The sequence below is a fragment of the Eurosta solidaginis genome, chromosome 1, assembly GCF_040869045.1.
Source record: "Eurosta solidaginis isolate ZX-2024a chromosome 1, ASM4086904v1, whole genome shotgun sequence".
NCBI classification, from domain to species: Eukaryota; Metazoa; Arthropoda; class Insecta; order Diptera; family Tephritidae; genus Eurosta; species Eurosta solidaginis.
Window position 1 is genome coordinate 14,218,393 of NC_090319.1, and position 15,841 is coordinate 14,234,233.

At 36.9% G+C, this 15,841-nt stretch overlaps 1 protein-coding gene across 11 annotated transcripts in view; it reads right to left on the bottom strand.

The window, feature by feature from the left end:
- Nucleotides 1–15,841, bottom strand: part of Nf1 (neurofibromin 1) — a 226,119-nt gene that overhangs the window by 189,574 nt on the left and 20,704 nt on the right. For 7 of the 11 annotated variants that reach the window (XR_010952395.1, XR_010952396.1, XR_010952398.1 and 4 more), the window contains exons 21-26: nt 15,556–15,822; nt 15,241–15,495; nt 15,078–15,176; nt 11,318–11,407; nt 3,078–3,280; nt 2,811–2,997 (exon numbers count right to left, since the gene is read on the bottom strand). Coding sequence is in view for 6 of the 11 variants with exons in the window: in XM_067781054.1 (XP_067637155.1) it covers nt 2,811–2,997; nt 3,078–3,280; nt 11,318–11,407; nt 15,078–15,176; nt 15,241–15,495; nt 15,556–15,822 (1,101 nt within the window). In the remaining 5 variants the exon portion in view is untranslated. Of the gene's footprint in view, nt 1–2,810; nt 2,998–3,077; nt 3,307–6,271; nt 10,287–11,317; nt 11,408–15,077; nt 15,177–15,240; nt 15,496–15,555; nt 15,823–15,841 lie in introns of those variants that run through there. The other 4 variants (XR_010952399.1, XM_067781063.1, XM_067781100.1 and 1 more) reach the window with 4 other exon arrangements.

Here is a 15,841-nt window from a genome sequence, read left to right on the forward strand (position 1 = left end):
TCATTTTCCTACTTGGTGATTTTCCTTATTTTGTCTCAATAGCTCTCAACTGAGTATGTAATGTTCGGTTACACCCGAACTTAGCCTTCCTTACCCTTCCTTACTTGTTTATTTATATTTTTGTTTTTTTTTTTATACTTGGCCATAACCCCTGGGTATGATAAAAGTATAGGCCTGACTTAGGGTCGAGGGACGAAGCGACACGTTGGGCGGCACAACCGAAAAAGGCTGCGTTAGAATTTTTTTCGCACTCGCTCAATGGTGCAGGCATCATCGGCAAATGCGAGCCTGTAACGCCTGCCCTATCATCAGTAGTGGGTGAATAGATATGTATGTGTGTGAGTGTAAGGTATCCCCAAATCAATGGTCCGAGTGAAAGCGTGTGGATATGTGTATGTGTAAGTGTGGGTTGTTAGCTCTACGCACAGGCGTAGTTACCATATTAGCTGAAGGTTTGAGTGAACTACATCGCGGTATCAGGTGGTGCGATCGCCGATAGCCATAGTCTTCTGAAAGCAAACGAACGCAAAAAGAATTTAGTTGTGTTTTCTAATCTATGCAGTTAGGTGTTTTCGGTGTTAAGTATATAATATTAAAAGTGATTAGTGAAAAAAGGTGCACATACCGATACCCTACGATTCTTGATTGCGCGACCAGGAGTGCCCGCATCCGAGGTAAGTTCTTAATTTGGGTATTTCTAAGATACCCTGAGATATTCCAAAAAAAATTTGCGGCCACCGGTATATTGGCCACTTACCCTACCTTCAATTTTGGAAAATTTGGAAAGGAAAAACGAATTAAAATCCAGAGACAGCGAGAACGAGAGGAAGATCGCGACGGCCGATCGAAGACGACAGCAGCACGAGCAGAAATAGTTAAATTGGTATCTCGTGTTTTTTGTTCCCCTTCTCTTAAGCTTTACAGTTTTCTTGTATTCACCAGTATTGCCATATTAGCTTTTTTCGAACTAGATTTAGCTTTTCTTTCTCCGTTTAGCTTCAAAAGTTGCGATTTGCTTAAAGCTTTTTTCAAAATGTTAGAAAATCTAAATAAACAGTTTTATGTAGATTAAATTTTAAGAACATTGAATGAATATGGGCTAGATTTAAACAATTTGAGAGGCTAAGGAACAGATAACGTTGGCATTATTGTAGGCAGAAATCGAGGCGTAGTAACTTTATTAAGGCAACATCAACCTAATATCATTTTCGTTTCGACTGTGTGCAAATCGCATCCACACGAATGGGATAACTCCTTGTTTTTCTGTAGTTATCTCAAGAGGCATAATATTTTTTGAAAGACCCCGTTGTGTGTAAGGCTCGTATAAAGTAAAACTTATGTACGTAAGGAATTATTATTTATTTATTAATCTCGTATTAGTCTAGAAAATGTTAAAATTTTCGCACAGATTACAAGAAAACAAGTAAGGAAGGCTAAGTTCGGGTGTAACCGAACATTACATACTCAGCTGAGAGCTTTGGAGATAAAATAAGGGAAAATCACCCTGTAGGAAAATGAACTTAGGGTAACCTTGGAATGTGTTTGTATGAAATGGGTATCACATGGAAGGTATTAAAGAGTATTTTAAAGGAGAGTGGGCCATAGTTCTATAGGTGGACGCCATTTCGGGATATCGCCATAAAGGTGGACCAGGGGTGACTCTAGAATGTGTTTGTACGATATGGATATGAAATGAATGGTGTTAATGAGTACTTTAAAAGGGAGTGGGCCTTAGTTCTATAGGTGGAACGCCTTTTCGAGATATCTATTTTACAAAGTTTTTTCTAAAGTTATATTTTGCGTCAATAAATCAATCCAATTACCATGTTTCATCCCTTTTTTCGTATTTGCTATAGAATTATGGCATTTTTTTCATTTTTCGTAATTTTCGATATCGATAAAGTGGGCGTGGTATAGTCCGATATCGTTCATTTTAAAAAGCGATCTGAGATGAGTGCCCAGGAATCTACATACCAAATCTCATCAAGATACCTCAAAATTTACTCAAGTTATCGTATTAACGGACTGACGGACGGACGGACGGACATGGCTCAATCAAATTTTATTTCGATACTGATGATTTTGATATATGGAATGTACAACCAACCGTTATACAATCAAAGTTAATATACTCTGTGTGCAAAGCACGCTAAGTATAAAAATAAACACAAATACCCCACGAAAGTGTATAGAAGACATTTGATACTTCACTCTGCAGTAGAAATGTTGAAATTCATATTCTTGGCAAATACTATGAGCTTTTAAGGACCTAAGTGGGGTCCCCCTCGGCATGGATTTGGCAAACACACATGTAGGTCCCGTCCCACCAATTTGTGGGAAAAATTAAAAAGGAGCACAACTCAAAATTGCATGCTTTTAACAATACATATGATGCTAACTCTGAGATAAGACGATACAATATATTCAATTGTCCTACGGGACCAAAAACTCCTGGTAACACCATCGACTCATTGATGTGAGGTCCTCACGGACCGGCACGTTCAACCCAACTTAACCCAGCGTACGGGACTAACTCGTCTTACAACAACCTCACTATAGGGCAACCCTGTGAAAACTCTTAGTTTGCTGAAAAATAGTTAATAATGAACTTAAAATGCATGAATATTCTAGTCAAAAAATACCCCAAAAAATACCAGTTTACAGCAAAAATTTGATGACTTTTATCAAACTAGCGCGAAAGGACCCAAATTTGCAACAAGTAAAACTCACTGCTTTAGCGTCCAAATTTACAAAAATTCTCAAATCTACTGACTGTGTATTTTAACTGCAAATATTATTTATGATCGCACCTTTGTAAATGGTCCTGCAAAACGCCAGAGACCACCAAAACCGCAACTTTGCAGAAAATGTAGTTGTTGTTGTGATGGATCCTCGCTAGCAAGCATATTCTGTATAATACTTTGTACTGAAGTCAAAACGACTTGATCATGTGACACGGAAAGTATATTATTGATTTTTTGATCGAGCAATGAATGGCTGTAAAAATAGCAAAAACAAATTAAGTTCTATGTATTAACTTTTATTCATTGATGTTCTGAAGTAATTAAATAACTTACATGACTGGAAAAACTTTCGGAAATACCACTGAACCCTCAGCTAGGTACTGATAAAGCACACGTGTCTCATTTTCATCTGTAGAATATTTTACTAATGTTGCCAAAACAGTAAGTACTAATGCTTGTGTGGACAAATCGGAGAGCACTTCAGGGTCGAGTAGTACATTTGACTCATTAGACACGGATGAACGCGAACCACGCTCCTATTAAATAGAAAGGAAATTTTGTACTGATTTGCGTTTAATAAGGGCAACAAGCAAGAAATAACAACAACATATCGTATAACTATTTTAAGAAATTTCAAATTATACATATTGCGTGGAGTGTTTTCAGGCAAAAGTGCAGGCGTGCAAAATGTGTTAGTTTAGGATTAAGAATTATTCTAAGGAAAAAAGAAAATGAAGCCTAAAATGAAACTTAAATATGTGATATAAATTAATTTATGGAGAATTTTTAATTTAATAATTTGTGGAAAACAAAAGAGACGAAAAACAAACCGTTTAAGAAAGACGAAGAAAGGGACATACACATTTAGGGTAAAGCCCACAGTTGGTATTACCCCAACTGTAAACAAGCCTTGGACAAACTTGTATGCAATGTAGTTCTATTCGATAAAAACCTCTCTTGGACCGTAGTTTTGTCTTGTGACTCGCTCCACAGAGGCCGAATTCTGGTCGAAAGTTCTGGTGTCAGGATCTGGCCGCTGTGATATTGTGCTTCAAAGCAAGAACGGTTGGCAAAACTGGGCTATTTCCTTTTTTAAATAACTTATTCTATACACTCAGAATGTTGAAAGCACCAGACCTAGCTCTATCTCACCCCCATACCATCCACTCAGGATTATGATGAGACTGCAATTCGTTCAACAACTGCCAGATGTATCCAGTTTGAGTAAGGCTTTCCCTACTCAGCCTTCCTTTAGTTTGCAACATAGCGTACCCACTTCACTAAAAATCATAATACACTAAAGCAGCAGAGCAAACATAGCCCAGCTGAGCAATAAGGAATAAATAGCATTTCATTGAAGTGGAACATGACGCAAATGCTAATGAATCGTATCTTATTACAGTTTACTTAGTTACAGACGACTACCCAATTAGAAATGTATATATCACTGAAAAAGTCTCTACCTCAGAAGAACACCTCCGAGGAAAACTCTACCGCCAAAGGTAAAATTCTATAGCCCTTGCGCAATCACCAACATTCCCATACCCGCCGTTTCGTTTCTGAAACGCACTCCGTCCCCCACTTACGCTTTTGGTCCGCCCAAAACTCAACTGGCTTGAAGAGAAAATAGAGTGCCAAACTGAAAAACTACAGTCTCTTTTTGATAGTCTCTCCACAAAAATAACGAACGTCGAGAAAACACTCACAAAGAAGATAGACACTGAAGTAGCTCTGCTTTCTAATAAACTGTCTGAGTCTGCTGAGCGAATTGCAGCATTAGAGGCCAAACAGCAGAGGTATGATTGTGAAATGCAGCAGCTTCGAGCGGACATAGAAAAGATAAAAGAGGAAAAGAAAAAACATTTTCTCGGATTTGACTCTGACGCTGTGGTAATTGGCATACCGTACACGGAAGGCGAGAATTTAAAGAGCATTCTCAATCTCTTGTGTAATTTCGTTGAGTTTCAACCACCACATATAAGAGATATATTTCGCACTAAGCCCACCACCAACAATACTAGAAGCGGTGTTATTGTTAAGTTTCACTGTCCGCTTGATCGTAATCGCACACTTAAAGCCTTCAGTGACTATAGAAGGCGAAATAAGTCAACAGTTTCTCTTGCTTATGTGGGATCCTCGATTCCTAGCAAAGTGTTCTCCACGATCTTACTGTCCCGAATTCAATAGACGGTGCACGGAACTCTAAGAGAAAATCAGTTTGGCTTTTGACAAAACCGATCCTGTGTTGATCTAATAAATACCGTCCGAATCATTGTTGAACAATGCTGTGAATACAGAACAACAGCTTATTTACTTTTTATCGACTTTAAAAAGGCTTTTGATAGTCTCGACGGGAAATATATTTGGGAAATACTACGAAAACGAGGGATGCCCAATAAACTAATCAACATTATAAAGGCAATGTATGCCGAATTTAAGTGCCGGGTCAGTCACGATGGGTGCCTCTCAGAACCCTTCGAAATTAAAAGCGGGGTGCGACAGGGATGCATACTTTCGCCGCTCTTGTTTATCTTGGCATTAGACGAGATTATGAGGAACGCAGAAAATGGTGGACACGGTGTACAGTGGACGCCTTTCACTCAGCTAGGGGATTTAGAATATGCAGACGATGTCTGTCTGCTAAGCCACAGAAGTACTGACCTTCAACACAATTTAGAAGCTGTCAACACACATGCAAAGGAGGCCGGACTAAGCATCAATACAGCGAAAACCAAAGTCATAAGATGCGGCTGTAGTATTTCATCAAGGCCATTGATGCTTACGGTTGACGAAGATGAAATCGAAGGTGTAGAGTCCATTGTTTATCTTGGTAGTATTGTCTCAAATAAGAGCGGTGCAGATGAGGACGTTCAGTCTCGCATAAACAAAGCAAGAATGGTTTTTGGGCAACTGGCAAACGTGTGGAGGTCTACCCAAATATCTTTAAAAACGAAGCTTCGACTGTTTAATTCGAATGTTAAATCAGTACTGTTTTATGCTTGCGAGACGTGGAAAAGCTCAACTTCAATTCAGAAACGTCTAAAAGTTTTTATTAATAAATGTCTGTGCCGAATCCTGAAAATTCGATGGCCGGAAAGAATTTCAAATGACGACTTATGGTCTAGATCAAATCAACCTAAGGCTGCCACAGAAATAACCAAGCGTAAATGGTCGTGGATTGGTCACACTCTCAGAAGACCTCCAGTAAATATAGCCAGACAAGCATTGCGATGGAATCCACAAGGAAGCCGACGACCTGGTGCACCTGCGAAAACTTGGCGCAGAACTGTGGATAAAGAACTCGAAGACGCAGGATATACGTGGAATGACATCACAAGAACTGCACCTAACAGAATAAGATTTAAGTCGGTGGTCGAGACCCTATGCTCCAATAGGAGTTGAGGAGGATGATGATGATGATGATAATGTGGGACTTGAGGGAAAATTTTAAATTTTTGAAAGTTTGCCAGCGGAGCAACGACAAATTTTACAAGAAGCCATCAAATTGCGCAGAGAAGGAAAACTGACATCTGTATTTACTCTGAGAAGTGCAGTACATATTAGGGCAGAGAAAGGTGCGCCTGCTGTAAAGGTTGTTGATCAAAACCATTTACTAACTTTTTGTTGATATGATGTGTTCGCTCTCTTTTATTTTATTTTGTTTATTCTTCTTTTGTGTTCTAAGTTTACTTTTAGACTTACATATGTATGTTTTATGATACATTATCTTTTGTTAAGGTGGTTCGTTTGTTTACCCTATTCATATGTCACGCGCTTTCTACTGAAGTTGCTTTTGTTTATTTGCCATATGTTAGTTCGTGACAGAGTGACTGACAGCATCGATGAAAACACCTTAAGCTGGAGACATTGGTGCTTTATCGGTAACCGTATCGGTAACCTTATAACAGCTGGTTCGACCAATCTTATGAGAATCAATGCAATCGATTATTGGTGCCGCTAAGGTCGTAACCGTATCGTAGCCAACCAATTGGGTTTTGGTTTACCGTCGTAACGATAAACAGCTGATTACGTTAGGGATACGGATACAGCGATACGACATACGGCACCAATGACTCCGGCTTTAGCTCTAGTTAAAATTTTATGTAAGCAACAGAGCGGTCTTAAAATTGTTCATTTTAACGCGAGAAGTTTAAACAGCTTAAAGATGGACTATTATTGTAGGTACGTTTTTGAATCCTCCTTTGTTGATGTTATTTGTGTGTCTGAAACTTGGTTTCATAACAGTGTAAGCGATGCTAAATTCAACATAAATAATTATAGACTTATTCGAAACGACCGGATTGGTAAAAAAGGTGGGGGTGTAGGGATCTACTGTAAGAACCACATTAATATGAAACACATCTGTGAGTCAAACAATGAAGGTGTGGAATTTCTCTGTGTGGATCTGTCTGATCGCTTGAGCAAAGTTCTTTTAGCGTGTGTATATAACCCTAATAAGTCGGTTTCTGTAAGCCCGTTCTTTGAAAAGTTGTCTTCATTGCTTGTTGACTATGATAACATAATTCTTTGCGGCGACTTTAATATTAACCTTCTTGTGCTTGATTCAGTACGTGGTATGTTTCTGGATAAAGTAGCTAGCTCTGGTCTTTCTATAGTTAACACCGTAGAACCAACTCGGCACGGTAACAATTGTGTTTCTAACCTTCTTGATTATTTTATTGTTTCTGATCCCTCCCTCGTTTTGCTTTTCGACCAAATATCTTTCATTTCAGATCACGATCTAATTTTCTGCACGCTAGATATTCACCTTAATGACCCTTATGTAGAAAGTTGCTTTATGTACAGAGACTATCGCTCGATTGATTTAAATGCATTGTACCTCGAAATGGCAAATACAGACTGGCATAATTGTTGGTACTACCAGGATGTTAATGATAAGCTAGCATTTTTGAATGGCACACTTTTATCAGCTTATGACAAGCACGTTCCAACCCGCTGCAAGAAGTTAAACCCATGTCCATGGTTTAACTCCAGAGTCAAGGAAGCCATGAACGCTCGTACAAAAGCATATAAAACTTGTAAGAGGTACCGTACTCAACCTAATTGGGACTTATTTCGTGCAGCGAGAAACTAATCCACTCTAATAGTTAGGAAAGAAAAACAACGTTATTTTGAGTGTAAACTTGATCCCTCCCTTCCTTCAGGCTTGCTGTGGCGCAATATTAAGAGTCTTCGAATAAGATGTAAGGATACAAAAGAATGTACGTTAAATGCTGATAGTTTGAATGAGGTGTTTCTATCTAGTGCTTCGAATAATAGCTCCACACCGCAGTTTGTTCCATATCCTTCTAGCAAATACTCTGACGTACCTTTCGAATTCTCAACTGTATCGGAGCTGTTGGCGAAGATGGCTTACCTATTAGATTTTTGAAGTTGATTATGCCCTATATCGTTAGCACGCTGACGCACATTATTAAACATTGTGTTACGACATCTTGCTTCCCTAATTCGTGGAAAATTGCCTACGTATGTCCCATTGCAAAAAATAGGCGCGCCTGTTCTCCGGGTGACTTTCGTCCAATTAGTGTTCTTCCCGTCTTGTCGAAAGTTTTTGAGTCAATAATGGCTGAACAAATTACGTCTCATATTACAGCAAAAAATCTACTTTCCCCTTATCAATCTGGGTTTAGGGCGGGTCATGGTTGTTCAACAGTTATGGTTAAAATTATGGACGACTTGCGTATGGCTTATGACAAAGGTGAAATATCCCTATGTTTACTTGACTTCTCTAAAGCGTTCGACTCTGTTGATCATATATTACTTTGCTCTAAGCTTACGTATTATTATGGATTTGGTAGGGCTGCTATTTGTCTAATGAGGAGTTACAACGGATAGGTGTCAAAGAGTCAAGATTGGCGAAGTGTCATCAGCGATCAAAACCATAACTTGTGGCGTTCCTCAAGGGTCCATTCTAGGTCCACTACTTTTTAGTGTATTTATAAATGATATATTTTTAGCCTGTCGGCATGTAAGTATGCATGCATATGCTGATGACGTTCAGCTGTACCTATCTGGTCGTTTTGATACTATTAATGCAATAGCGGTAAAGCTGAATGAGGATTTACTAGCTATATCACGATGGTCTACACGAAATGGCCTTCAACTTAACTCAAGTAAGTCGTATGTCCTACCAGTTTTCAAAAATAAAATAAATCTTACTAGTATTCCTAATATTAATTTAAACAACAACTCTCTTGAAATAGTTGAAAAAATCACCAATGCGCTTCATTATTAACACAAATTTAACTTGTGTAAACCACATAAGTTCAGCTGTAGGCAAAGTGTATGGTACTCTACGTAACCTGAGGCAGTCAGCACCATTTACTCCAATTCATATTCGAAAGAGGCTTGCCCGTCAAATTATTTTGCCTACCCTAACCTACTCTGAACTAGTATATAGCAAGCTTGACTCTCAGTCGGCGCATAAAGTTGATATTGCATTTAATGAAATTACGCGTTATGTATATGGAATATATGGAATACGTAGGTTTGACCACATATCTGCATGGAGAACATTGCTACTGGGATGTGACATTGCTGCTTATTTAAAAGCCAGAAACTGTTTATTTCTATTTCGTTTAATGTATACGAAGACTCCAAATTATCTTTATGAAAAACTTATCTTTCCACAATCAGAGCGCTGCCTTAACCTCATGTTGCCATATTTTAACCTTAAGAACTCTACTACAATGTTTTTCATCAATGCTGTTAGAATTTGGAATTCAATACCTGCTGGCATAAAAAGCAAATTGAACGGAAGTAACTTCACGGATGTCCTATATAAATACTTTTTCACAAATTGAACCATTTACATAATGTACTGTGTACTTATTTTTTGTTACGTGTTTTAATATACTTATTGATTGACTTAATTTAATTTATGGTTAATTTATCGTAAACTATTTTTAACTTATTTCTGGATCTGAATGTTATTTTTCTGTTGTGCAAAAAGAGATGTAAATCTTACTGTACTAATATTTTAGAAATAAAATTGAATTGAATTGAATTGAATTGAATTTCGCTCGCTGTCACCGCCGCCAGATACTCCTCGCTGCTTTCACAAACATTTTCCGCCCACTATTACACGGCCGGCTACCTGCCATCGTCCCTATCCTCCTCATTGCTTACTATGATACTTGTCCGGCTGTTGGTCCGGTAACTTTCGCAATCGTTGGCCCAGCTGTTGGCGACAATCTCCACTACCCTCTGCATTTTTAACACCTCAAGTCGGGGTTGTGTAATCAATCTAAGTATTTTTAATATTGTACTAGGCCGGGAATGACTTAGTGCTAGCTCAGCATTTGCCAAACCCATCCTGGTGAAACAAAGACTTAATCCGGGTCGAATTGTCGACATTAATTTTGAAATGGTCTAGCATCCATACAATCTGTGAAAAAGTCTTCGAAGCGAAATGGATTTATTAAGAGGCATTCGGGATATTTCACGAAAAGGAGATATTTTAATTCATTTTATATCCTTCCTTCCCGGGCAATCGAGTGATGATTACGCATTCACCTGCCCCTAAAATAAGGAAACGAAAACTTGAGCATCACAAATTCAAGGTAAAACTGGTTTGTTACAAGAATGCTGTGACAACGCTATAAATCGCTCGGTTTTGATGGTATCCTACGTTTTGGACTTGGTATATGGAATAGTGAAACGAGATTTAAAATGAAGGCTTTGTAAATGAAAAAGCTTTGTGATTTACAAAAAATAACTGACATGCAAGCCCACTAAATCTTAAATACATTACTTATATTTTCTTTTTTAAGTTTGACTTTTTGCATACCCTGACGGTTGAGTGAAGCGCTGCCCCATATGTATATATATGTTAGCTTTTAATTGCGTAAAATATTTATTAAATTGTAGGCTGGATTAGATCTAGTAATTTTATTTTAAAATATTATGTTTTTTTGCTTCCTAATACGACCTAAACCGTCTTACCCAGAAAGCAACAAAAAATAAGATACAAGACTCCCTGATGAAGACTTGAAGAACTCAGAAACGCTTAAACGCAAAATATGAAAATATTTGCTTTTTATTTCTTTCTCAAACCTGCTAAGTAGTTCTTACCCAGCAAACAACTTAAACGGAATTTGAAGACTCGCTGAGGAAGACGCGGATCACTTGTAACTCGCAGAAACAAAATGTGAAGATCTTCGTTTTTTTTTCTTTCCCACACAGCCTTAGTAGTTCTTAGCCAGCAAAAAATATAAATTTTACACATTTTTAGCTGATTTACAGATTACCAAAATTCTTTAACAGGGCGTCCCTCTACTCAATCGTCGATATTTAAATTAAGATTTTCATATTTATTTACTTAAACCAAAATTTATTAAAGAAACATTATTTTTAAGTGATTAAAGTAAAATGCAGTGCATTTGACGTGACTCATTGAGACAGTCAACAGACAATCAGACAAATCGAAAGCCAAGAAGTAAAACTAAAATAAGAATATATATTTTAAATAAATAAAACAGCAGGTTTTGTAGAGAAAGCTAATAGTTGAAGATCTAGTGGAAAACAGTACATTAGGCGACATTTAGCAATACCTGATGTTCTTCGATAGCGCTCGAACTGTTCGGTTCTTTGGTGGTCGGCACCGAAAATGAGCGTTGTGTCTTAAACAAAACCTTTGCATTCTTGAGTATGAATTCATATTTCATTTTTAGGTTTTAGTTTTTTTTTTTGTTGTAAATAGTAGCAATACTCCAACGACATAAAAAAAAATATTTATCCAAATGCAGGCAGCCACCATTTAAGTTTACAATTATAATTTTTAAAATCAAAAAGCGAAAATCAATAGCGTTGTTGTTATGAGCAAATATGGCATGTCAATAAGTTTTTTGGTGGATAGTAGCATGCAGTTGTAAATAGTTTATTGGTTTTATTTGATTGTTGATCGTTTGGATGTTGATGTTGTGAATAGTTGATAGTAGAAGTAAAATTCAAAATATATAAAAATGAGAAGAAAATTAAAAATATTTTTTTTTTTAATAGTTACGAATCAATATTATTTGTAATAATTGTTGTTTGCGTTGTTTTATTTGTTTAGTTAACATTATAGATTTCAGTATATAATTATTATGATTACGAAATGCAAGCACCACTCAATCAGAACAGCCAATGAATATGTTTTTTACATTTAGTATTGTTTTTTTTTTTTTTAATTTTTGATAAATTTCCAACATAAAAATAGAGAAAATAGAAATTTCAATCAATTACCCAACGAGTTTAATATACAATTTAAAATTACAATATTTAAAATAAAGTGATAGTTTTGCTAGATAAACGCATTAAAATTGTTAAAAAATACTTTTTAACAAGTGGCTAAATGAAAACAAGTAAGGAAGGCTAAGTTCGGGTGTAACCGAACATTACATACTCAGCTGAGAGGTTTTGAGACAATATAAAGGAAAATCACCATGTAGCAAAATGAACCTAGGGTAACCCTGAAATGTGTTTGTACGACAATCAAATGGAAGGTATTAAAGAGTATTTTAAAATCGGTCGGATACCGCTAATTTATTTATATATGTAATACCACGAACAATATTCCTGCCATGATTCCAAGGGCTTTTGATTTCGCCTTGCAGAACTTGTTCATTTTCTTCTACTTAATATGGTAGGTGTCACACTAATTTTACAAAGCTTTTTCTAAAGTTATATTTTGCGTCAAAAAACTAATCCAATCACCATGTTTCATACCTCTTTTCGTATTTGGTATAGAATTATGGCACTTTTTTAATTTTTCGTAATTTTCGATATCGAAAAAGTGGGCGTGGTCATGGTCGGATTTCGGCCATTTTTTATACCAAGATAAAGTGAGTTCAGATAAGTACGTGAAATAAGTTTAGTAAAGATATATCGATTTTTGCTCAAGTTATCGTGTTAACGGCCGAGCGGAAGGACAGCCGGTCGACTGTGTATAAAAACTGGGCGTGGCTTCAACCGATTTCGCCCATTTTCACAGAAAACAGTTATAGTCATAGAAGCTATGCCCTTACCAAATTTCACAAGGATTGGTACGGTTTTGTTCGACTTATGGCATTAAAAGGATTCTAGACAAATTAAATGAAAAAGGGCGGAGCCACACCCATTTTGAAATTTTCTTTTATTTTTGTATTTCGTTGCACAATATCATTACTGGAGTTGAATGTTGATATATTTACTTATATACTGTAAAGATATTCAATTTTTTGTCAAAATTTGACTTTAAACATTTTTTTTAAGTGGGCGTGTTCGTTGTCCGATTTAGCTAATTTTTATTGAGCACACATATAGTAGTAGGAGTAATGTTCCTGCCAAATTTCATTATGATATCTTCAACGACTGCCAAATTACAGCTTGCAAAACTTTTAAATTACCTTCTTCTAAAAGTGGTCGGTGCCACGCACATTGTCCACAATTTTACTAATTTTCTATTCTGCGTCATAAGGTCAACCCACCTACCAAGTTTCATGTTTACGGACAGACGGACGTACGGACGGACGGACGGACATGGCTAAATGAATTTCTTTTTTTGCCCAGATCATTTTGATATATAGAAAGAAGTATATATATATCTCGATTAGTTTATGCCGTTACGAGGTACCGTTATGCGAACAAAATTAATATACTCTGTGAGCTCTGCTTAGCTGAGTATAAAAAATAATAAAAATTCCAAATCACCAAAGTTGACAAAGCTCGAAGAAAGGTGGAATGCCAAAAAAGCTCTAAATATCTTCTTATAAGAAAGGAAACTGAAAATAGGTTGAAAATGATCAAAGTTATAGCCTCGAAAGTGCCCAAATTCCGGTTTTTCCCGTAACTCACGATCTTCACGATCTGCTAGAAAAATTGCATCTCTTCCCAGAAATTTTTCGGTGTCACACAGTGTAATCGATATTTTTTATATCTAATTGGATTGGGTGTAGCATGGCGTAGAACATTCAGAGTTTCGCTAACTGGTCGTAGTCTTTAGGAATGCAAGATTCTTTTAATCGGAGGAGAATAACGAGAAATCAATTGACATCGTTTATAGAGTTTAGTTATAAGGAATAGCGAGCACACAAAACCGTTCCTTCTGATCTTTGAAGAACTTGTCCAAAACCAAGGTTTTATCCGATATTAAATCTTTGCAGAGCAATCTCCCCTATTAATGTTGTTGTTATTTTTATTTTATAAGGTATGACAACGGACTTGTATGCTGCTGTTGGTCATTAGCTCAATCTCATGAAATTTGCGCTTTTCTGTCTCTCTTTGTTACCTCCGGAAAGAGCGTCTTAAATCGTTTGTCAAACCACAGTGCCGTTCCCAGACACATACGCTTGATCATAACGTAGCTTCATTGCCGATATGTTTGCGATTGCTGTTTTTCGACGTCCCAGCTCAGGCGCTTGCGTATCTTGCCTATCTATATAGATGCGGTCTCGTTAAGGCGACTGAACGTACGACTGCGAAGCCAAAGGCAACTTGCCTTCTCACCCTGACTTTTATGTCATGTACAAATTTAATATTATGACTGCGAAAGCGTTCGAAAGTGCAATTCAATCGTTTATCAAAGGGATTTTTTCACATTGTCTGAGAGGCTTACTTTCCACCATAAATCCGTCACCGAATCTTTGCTTCAACGAATACTTAAATTCATTTTGTTGATTGATTTTCCGACAGGGTAGGTAATTGATCGTTCTGAGAACGAACAATTACACTGAAGATGGCAAAACGTCGAAACCGGTTGTTTTCAAACCAAATTTGTTAAATGATGACGGAGAATCGTTCCAATATATATCAATACCAAAATTTAAATATTTCTTTGCCCTGCCCATCACATCTCTTGGATGGCGGTGAAGGCAGCCTTTGTGTTATCAATTAATCAGTCGTAAATAAGCAAACAAAGTGAGCTGCTTCAAAACACATCCTCTGGGAATACCCTAATATTTTTGCATTATTATATACATTTGGGTTAATAGAGAATATTATGTAATCTTTTTTTTTACACATACGTAGGCTTTTTCGCATTCAAAATTTTATTTTCGAACGATGCCAACAGCTAGGAATACCGGTCTAATATTAAGTAAATGAATATAAACAAAACAATCAAGAACATAAAATATGACTTAAAAAACCCAATTTAAGAGAAACATAAATCAGTCTAAAATTAATGCGTTTATCTTGAACATAAAATTGCTACGTATATTAATAGAGAAATAGGCGAATATGTGGTATCCAAATAGTATTTTAAGTTTTTAATTTTCAACAAATAACTTTGATATTTAAATAAGCCGATACATATATTAGTAAAGTCATGCGCAGCAGTACAAATAAACGTACCTGATGTGTAGGTCCTTTATGGTGACGAGCTAACTGAAGCGCTGATTGATCAAGAATATCCCAGGACTTTTGACGACGCGATAAAGGCATGCCAAATGTCTATAATTGTAAAAAGTGTTTTAAATGCGTAATGAAAATCATAGATTTGTTTATCATAACTTACATTCTGATTGCCATTCAAAGCCGTTTCGCCATTTTCTATTATACTCGAATCTGCAGGCCAACGCGGTATAGCATGCTTAACATGACAACGTGAACGCACTTCCTCAGACACAGCAACTAGTGCCGTTAAATAAGCGACGCTATCTGGAGTAACTTCAAATTTGTCACGTCTTAGTGGTTTGGCGACAATACCCAAAAGCATGGAGAGTACGCGCGCTGTACGTGATACAGTTGTTGGTGTAGGATGACGGAAACCCTAAAAGGAAACACAAATTTTAGACGCGATTTCGGGACAAACGAATCTTATTAATCAAACTTTTAGCAAATGGCCGACGAGCGCAAAGTGGAAATTACTACGAAATGATAGGCCAACCGCATGATCCAGTTGCTTGAAATGCCACTCCAATTTTTCACGTGTATTCATCATAACATCGCTAATACTTTCAGATTCGAAACAACCTTGCGACTTAAGGGTATGCAAATTTTGTTCAAGCAATGCAAGACCAACACCGTACAATGTAACTTCGTCCAGTTGCAAAACAGATATTGCGACCCAAAATAATGCGCAATGTATGGGAGATTCCTGCAAAGGCAGATGGGAT